This window comes from Chaetura pelagica, unplaced genomic scaffold (genome assembly GCF_000747805.2).
Source record: "Chaetura pelagica isolate M959 unplaced genomic scaffold, ChaPel_1.0 scaffold78, whole genome shotgun sequence".
Classification (NCBI taxonomy): Eukaryota; Metazoa; Chordata; class Aves; order Apodiformes; family Apodidae; genus Chaetura; species Chaetura pelagica.
The window spans coordinates 1081281-1089534 of NW_009954492.1; the positions used below are offsets into that span (position 1 = coordinate 1081281).

General features: G+C 38.4%; 1 protein-coding gene across 1 annotated transcript; it reads right to left on the reverse strand.

Moving 5' to 3' along the window:
* Positions 1–285: 285 nt before the first annotated feature.
* Positions 286–6254, reverse strand: PRL (prolactin). The gene is made up of 5 exons (XM_010004518.1): positions 5988–6254; positions 4298–4479; positions 3889–3996; positions 2293–2472; positions 286–782 (listed from the first exon to the last, which is right to left on the reverse strand). The coding sequence occupies exons 1-5, from the start codon at positions 6022–6024 to the stop codon at positions 591–593; spliced, it is 699 nt and encodes a 232-aa protein (XP_010002820.1). The 5' UTR covers positions 6025–6254; the 3' UTR covers positions 286–590.
* Between the last annotated feature and the right edge of the window lie 2000 nt (positions 6255–8254).

The window sequence follows — 8254 nt, forward strand, 5'->3', positions numbered from 1 at the left end:
TTCTCACAGTAGTTTTTTCTGATATTTATGTGGAACCTCCTATGTTCCAGTTTGCACCCATTGCTCCTTGTCCTATCTCTGGACATCACTGAAAAAAGCCTGGTTCCATCATCCTGACTCTTCTTTTCTTCCCCTTCTTTTTAGGAGGGAGGGTGAAGACCAATGGAAGTAAGATATTATGATGTCAGTAACTGGGAGACTGAGATCCATAAAGAGAAGCTACTGCTAAAGGTATAAACCATATCAGCTATTTTTCATTCACTGATTCCACTCGACATTACACACTTTTGGATTTAATAACATTTTTATTTGTATCTGCATGATCTGGTTATCATTGAAATGTTAATAGGTGAGGACATTAGACAGAAAAGTATGTTCCTGTCATACACGTAATTTATGACAGTTTATAGCATCTAGATAAATGGTGCTAATAGTTGCAGCTAGAATTCACACAAACATGCCTGAAAGTTACTGATGATCCTAATACTGAACAAACTGACTTTTCATAAAGTTTGCAATGGAAAGTAGCAAGGCAACAAGAAGACCATTACGCATTATTTCAGTAAGTGATTAGGTCCATGAAGACCTACCTAACAATTGCTATCGTGGATTAGGCGACACTTGAGAACCTTGAGATAGTTGTCAATTTTGTGAGAATCTCGGCGGAGACAGTGCAGCAGGTTGTAAAAGGCAAAGAGTCTGGAGTCCTCATCAGCAAGTTGCAGGGATGGAAGGCCTTCCCACTGAGAGTAAATTTCATTTCCAGTCTCACCAGTATGAACCTAAATACACAAAATGATACTGTAATAAATCATAGTGAATCTGACTGGATGTAGAACAGAGGATTTTAAATACTGGCCTTAAGGAATGCTAGTTGCTGATATATGGCTTGTAAAGTGTTTCCTGTTATGGTTCCCACTATTCTGTATGTTCAGTATCTTCCCTTCACCTTGAAATCTTTGTTAGGACTTGTTCCTAGAACTTCTCTCTGTGTGTCTCCAGCTTTGTCTCAGCCCACATCTGAGGTGATCTCTGATACAGGCAGCTTTCAGTAACAGGTTGCTAGATAAGTCTCTCTATGATACATCTTAAGTACTGTGCCTCAGATTCCTTTATAAAAAAAAAAATTAGTCATTCCTAATATTAGAAAGCTATGTGTAGGAGCTCATGTAGTGAGTTAGTATATGAGGTGAAGATTGGTTCAAGTCTCCTTGTTTGAAAAAGACAACCAATAATTTTCTCTTATGACAGAAGTGTACCTTTGATAGCAGGAAGGAATTCTGTGCCTATTGGTGCCTGTTCATCTTCCTTATTTCCCATCAGTTATACTTCGTAAAAGCACATGGGAGAGTTTCTGTGGAGCCTCTATCACTCAGTGATAGCAACAGGCAAATAAAGATAGGCCTACTATCACTCAAAACCATGGTTTGACACTAATGAACTTGCCAGTCTTGAATTCTGAGTAGAGAGCCATAACTGAATAAGAGACCAGGAGGGATCGAGTGGAAAATGGTGGATACAGTGGTGGTGACAATTTAATGTTCTTCATCTCTTCAGAGCCTAAGTAAAAGCCAGTAAAGTCAGAACCTCTTGTTAGCATCTAATTCACTGACAGAATTATATATTCATAGACTAAGCCAGGCCCCTCTGATAATAAACAAGTTAGAGCTGATTTTATTCAGGAAATCTTTCAATTGATTACTGATAACAAGGGGTATTCGAGTGTGGATTTTATCAGACAACAGCCTTGTTGTCTAATCTTACAAGTGCATTTGGAATGAAGTCAGAGCCAGAGTTCAGAGGAGCCAGTAAGGTGTGAAAAAGAAATGAAAAATACTGCCACTACTTTCCTATATGCCACGTCTTTGTAATAGCCCAGACTTCCAGAACACTTTCAAACACAGTATCTGTTTCTGAAAAGTATACACAATACCTATGTGTCGAGATCTGTATAAATATGCTAATCAGACATATAAATATGAGCATGTGAAAAAACTCAGAAACAACCTTAAAAAACCTTAAAAAGTCAGTATTACATTCAAAATGCTCAATGACCTTTCCTTGAAGCAGAGCCAGAGTTCAGAGGAGCCAGTAAAGTGTGAAAAAGAAATGAAAGATACTGCCACTACTGGAAAGCTGAAAAGCTCTCAGATCCAGCAATTTTAGCTCCCTTATTTTTTTTTCCCTTCACATCTACTATTTCCTTTCTTACTCCAGGTAGGGAAGGCCTGTCAGTTACTCTGTGTGTCTTCCTTACAGCAACAGGATGGATGTTAAGTACCTAACACTTACCCGCCCAACTATTTTCTCCAGCCCTTCTAGAAGCCTCTTGTTTTGTTCTTCAATCTCTACAGTCTTCCAGAGGATGGTTTCTGGAGCTTCTTTGATACTTTGTACTTCAGAGGCCAGATGGATCAGGGGATCATTCCAGGAGCGCAGCATTGCCACTACTATATTCAGCAGGTCTTCGTGCTGCTCACCCACATTAAGAAAAGGCAATTAAAATAGGAAGACTAAATACTGGCAGCATCAGGAGGCACTTACAGCAATATCCTCATAATAATTTGGGAACTGATTCTGGAACTTGCCACTGAATGTGCCCTGTAGCCCTGTCTCAAGATGCCTTTGTGCAGTTGCATTTATCAAGTTTGTCATTGTTGTTACCATGTTTTACAACATTAACACAAGCTGTTACCAAATTGTAATGGAAACTATCATTAAACCCTCTCTGTATTAAAAACTAGCAAGGACAGCTCTGTTGTATTTCTGTGAAAACAAGCAGAACTCCTTATCTGATGTTATTATTGAAAAATGTGAAATCAAATTTGTTTTTAGAAAAAGTTTAGTAGTGAATGGAAGGTGTACATGGCCTCTAAGTAACTCATCTGTCCTGCCCTTTGAACAATGATGCTTCCAGGAATAGATCTCTCATTTTAAAAACTGTTCTTACTTAGGAGCAATAAAAATGCATTAAGGTTATGGTTGTGGCAGTATTCAACCATTTCTTCTTTGCTAGATGCACTGCATCTGAACAGAACCAGACTTGCTTATGTACCCAGGGCTGTGACCCTATGCACTGCCTATTGCAGCCAATAGGATTTCTGAATCACATACAGAGAAGATGGTGATACTGGGATTGCAAGGATATCACCACCATGAAACTGATAAAGAGCTCTTCCTGGCCCCCAGCCCTCCATATGCCTGTGCTTATTTTTTTCTCCAGAGTATTTTCAAGTTGTAACTGTGAGCATAGGCTGGACAAGACTATCTTCATCTTAAGTTTTCAATTATTAGATTGACGTATGTAACGTTTCTCTCTAGAAGTGCTTCGCAATATTTCACACTAGAGTCTTTGTATTTAGATGATGATGTGACCACTTTTTCCTACTTTTAACAGCAAGAATATCTATTTAACATTTGTTTAGTAATCTCAGTGTTTTCAGTTACTGGAAAACTATTGACCCCTGCCTATCTACAGTATTGACTATGCCAATGTGTTGTTATGTTTGTTAATATAATAATCATCTATAAAGTGTTTTAAGATAATATTAAAAAATTGCGGTGTTGCCAGTAATGTACAAGCATGGTAACTGACATTACTCCATGAGGTTATATTCTAGTTGGAAGTAAGATGCAATGGCTAAATATAACATACAGGAAAATGCAAGGAAGCTGAGAGTTGCTGGTACCTATATATTCTGTATATTCTGTACCTTAGTCTCAGCAAATGTTAAATCAACTGTTCTTTGTTCTTTGGCTTTTTGGTGCTTTCCTCTTCCTGGCTTTTTTATTCCAATTGAGCTGATTTCTTTCTTTCTCTGTTCCTCTTTAACCCTCCCTCTTCTCCTGCTCTGTCTCTCACTGGACAACGTTAGAAATGGGACTTACATGAATCTGCTGAGCTTGTTCCTTATCTTCAGGAGTGGTTAAGGAGGAAGTGTGGCAGCCATTTACAGCTTTTGTAATAAACCCCCGGCCCTGAGCGTAGCGTTCATCCTGCAGAAGGTAAAAAATTTCTGGTGAGTGGATCTGGCACCCAGCGAACACAAACTTATTCCAGAGATAAAGAGTGATGGAAAATGGTATATTTGAATAGAACTGTTGGGGATCTTAGCAATGGTCAGCACTATACACAGATTTGGTCATCACTGGGGCTGTCACTCTCTTTGCAGCAGTCATATTTGTTTACTTACTGAAGGATTACTTACTGAATGTATTACCATATGTTTGTACTTTAAAAGCATTAAATTGCATTTTTTTACAATTTCTCACTCTCAGGAAAAGGCAGTGTACTTACAAATTCATTGAATATTTCCGAAGACAGGAAGTGGATGTAGTGTGAAAGTTTAACTGCTCGGTCAAAAAGTTCCCCAAGGGAAACTTGGCAATTGACAGATCCATTGGGGCAGATTGGCAAGGAGGTCACTCCTTCTTTTGTCAGGAGTATGTTGGACACCAGAAGGACCACCACCAACAAACCTGATCAGGTTTAAAACAAACCAGAATGAAATCACATTGACTTGCATGTACATTTAGAAGTAGCTGTCAGAGCCAGATGCTGAGTGATTTTTGTTTGTACTGTCACATGGCTCAGAGTACCCCCTGTACTGGCTGCTGAAAATCAGTGGAGGAAGGAAACACTGTAAGTCTGTTACCCTTTCTACCCTCCATCATCCTAACTTTATAGCAGAGCCTGCTACAGAGTTGGAGGAGAGAAGGTAACCTGTGTTGCAGTGCATACTGTATTTCAAGTCTCTTACTGTTGTGCCTGACTTTACTACATAGTGATAAATGGAAGAAAAAAATCAAACCTCTTCACAATGTAAATATAGATACATAATTATGTTTGCACAGATATATAAGTCTGAAGAATAGACTGGTCTTTTTTTTAAAATTCTTTCCCCCCCTCCCCCCTCGTCCTCCCACAGGTCCTTTTCTTCTTTGCAAACATTTGGAGTTTAAATTAATTCTGTGAGAGGGTGGTTAGGTCACTATCTTAAGGTTTTGATTGTCCTGGGAGTTCCATCAGAAGGTTTCCAGCAGCTGTGCTGCTTTGTTATTTAGAGTTTAACCCTGAATTGCCTACTGCAAAGAAATCAGAGAGAACCTTGGTCTTTCCTGTTGAGCTTGTCAAACTGATATAGGGCACTTCTCATTATCTTAAACACAAGACCTCATTTGTTTAAAACTTAATATCAATTTAACAAAATCAAGTTTTCTATTCAGTGAAATAAAATATGCACATAAAAACAATGGAAAAAAATAAAAGCAAATATTTGGTAAATGAACTTACTTATTAAAAGCACACCGTTATGTACTCGGAGACTTTTCATTCTGGAAATTTGCCTGCTACCTGTATTGGTTCACTAGACTAATTTTAAATGCTAAATTTAAGTACACTCCATAATCAGCAGAGCTGTCCCTAATGTTGTCATGTGATGAATTTCTTTCTATCTCTAAATTAAAGAGCATTTAAACAATTTTGACACAAGACTTCCTCCACTCCCCATGAACCAGGAACATGCTACATGCTGAAGTTAGGATTGTCCTCTGAAGAATAATTGAATTAATAGGAAAACCTGAGACTGCTTGGCTTAGGAAGTTGAAGATAGTTATGAAAAGATTAAATTGAAATTTACTACATCACTTCTAGACTTGTGGATAATTAATTTTAGTCATGGCCTTCTGAGAGGTATAGCAAAGCAGTCTGGATCCAGTCTTTCATGTGCAGGTGTCACATCCCTCAAGCCTATTTTCAGTGACACTGTTCAATGCAAAGGTAGTCTTAGTAGACAAAAGACTGGGTAGAAAAGGGATCAAACTGCCTTCTAATTCCAAGTTTTGGGCCCTACACATTTGAGGTGGATGCAGACTAGGTGGCTGGAAGACTTCACTTTCCAGAGCTCTAACATTTTCATTACATCCTAATTCAATCTAAATTTAAAGAAACATAAAAGTTATCAGTAAGTGAAAGGCAGAAGTCTTACCTTTCAGGGAACTCCCCTTGTTGCTCATGGTAGTCATCCTGTATGATGACTTGTTCTACCAGAAAGAACTCTCAATACTTGCTCTTATTCTCTGCACATGCTGCTTTTATATACTCAATCTAGAGTCCATTTTGCATATATTCAGCGGGTTGTGGAGTTTACCTCGATAATTACAAACATCAAATTGCCTTTCTTCCACATTCATATTCAGGGTTTGGTTTTTTTTTAACTGTGAGGAGGAATTCCATTAAGTTCAGCTGTGGGACCTTAACATTTTGCCCTGAGTGCAAAAGCCATTGATCCTAGAAGGCTCCAGTTGTCAGTTCTGAGACAGGTATCCTCAATGTTTCTAGCCTTCTGTTCCCCCTCGCCCCCAACTGTCTTCGCATCCTTCCTTGTTTCTTCATCTATCTAAGCTTGCTTATGTTAGAATTCTACTTACAGGAGGCAAACAATGCTTTACAGTGTCCACAGTGAGACAAAGAAAATAAAATGTATGGAAATGTATCCAGAGAAAGGGAATGGAGGCTCCTGGATAGACAGGTAACTACCTGTAAAATTATAGATATGACATTCTGTGTATATAACTCCGTTTAAAAAATGTATTACACAGCACAAATCATGGTAGAACTGATCCTTGGTCTGAGAGATGTTTAGAGAAATGAGGCAGTTCTTATATTCAAAAAGTAATAGTTTTCAACAATTGAAGAGGAAGAAGTTACATGTTTACTGTCTAATCACAACTGTTGAATGACTAACTCAGCATTATTTAAAAAAAAAGAAGCCTGTCTACAAAAACATGAGATTGTTTTCTGTACTTGAAAACTCTCTGCGTAAAAGCTGTGCACCATATGCAAAACATGTGCTGTCGTAATCAGTGGGATTAGTTTCCATACCTGATTTGTCTGTGGTGTTCTACAAACTAGCCTCAACAGGCTGGCCCTGTTTTCTTGTTGTGTTAGCAAATGTGTCATCTCTCATCTGTTTTTCAAGTCCATCTACCCATGAAAAGACTTTCCAAATGAGATTAAAATAATGAATAAGGTACACGATGCTAATCAATTTTCTTGCCCTTAGACAACATGTTCTGTACTTGGGGAACAGGTATGTGTGTGACCCTAAATCCTTCAATATTTCATGACTGTGGATGTGATTCCTGAAGCAATGATAAATAAGGGAAAAGAAAGGTAGAGCACATAGGGCGGTAAACCATGGAAGGCATTCCTTGGGAAGCAATAAAAGGAAGTGGTTCAGCAATAAACCGGAACCAGTAGCAAGTGGTCTACACCTGCTAAGTTCTAGATGATTGCTAGAACAGTTTGCTCTGCTCAGAGGTGGGATCTTAGTTGGAAATTGCGACCCTGCTGAGTAAATGAAGCAGTTGTTGCCTGCAGCAGGGAAAAGTGGCAATCTGATGAAGGCAGTAAAGCCAGAATAGGGCCACAGCCAAAATTCTAGAATGCATGGTAGAAAATCAGCTGTTTTCTAAACCACAGTCACATGGCTTAGGACCTTGATCTGATTCAGCTTCATTTGAAAATCTTCCCCAATAAGATTACAGGTGAACTTGAAAAATCCTGCTATCTTATAACATTAGAAGAACCTTGTGAATAAAAGGAATGAACACTTCTCAACCACCATTTACTCTTTCATTTTCAGTCTTCTTTTCTTGGAATTTTGAAGGGTTGGTAGTGATGCCAAAAATAACTCACACAGTTAATTAATATTAGGGACTAGATAACAGAGGAGAATGTTCACAAAGGCAGCAGGTAAACTCCCTAGGCTCCCTTACCATTATTTGAGAGGAAAGCTCCTCTCAGTTCGGACAGCATCAGCTGAAGTCAGGATCCTCATATGACTTGCCTTCAAGAAGAGCCTGTCCCTTGCTGTATAAGGGTAGACAAGCACCTTAAACATTGATCATAGGAGAGAATGGTTATTTAAGACCATTGCATGATGATGTATTCAAAGCACTCTATCACAAAATATTATACTTTGCTTTTCTCTTGTACCTTTCATCCTGAAATCCTCAAATACTTTACAAACATGAATGAATTAAAATTGTCAGCAATTGAGAATCATAGGCAGGCAACAAGAAACTCTTTGTAAAGTAGATAAATATAAAGGTAAAGTTCTCCTGTTGAATGTGAGAACTGATGTAGAGATTAGGAAGTTTATTTGTCGCTGCACAGGAAGTCTTTGGGGAAAAAAACAAACAAACAAAAAACCAAAACCCAAACAAACAAACAAAAATTGCTGATTCCCAG

What these genes read in the sequence shown, in the direction of transcription:
- PRL (XM_010004518.1), bottom strand. Translation starts at nt 6,024, where the DNA reads ATGACTACCATGAGCAACAAGGGGAGTTCCCTGAAAG. An exon ending in CAAGGGGAGTTCCCTGAAAG is followed by an intron (nt 4,480 to 5,987) that starts GTAAGACTTCTG and finishes AAACCTGATCAG; the next exon opens with GTTTGTTGGTGGTGGTCCTT. An exon ending in CGGAAATATTCAATGAATTT is followed by an intron (nt 3,997 to 4,297) that starts GTAAGTACACTG and finishes TACCTTCTGCAG; the next exon opens with GATGAACGCTACGCTCAGGG.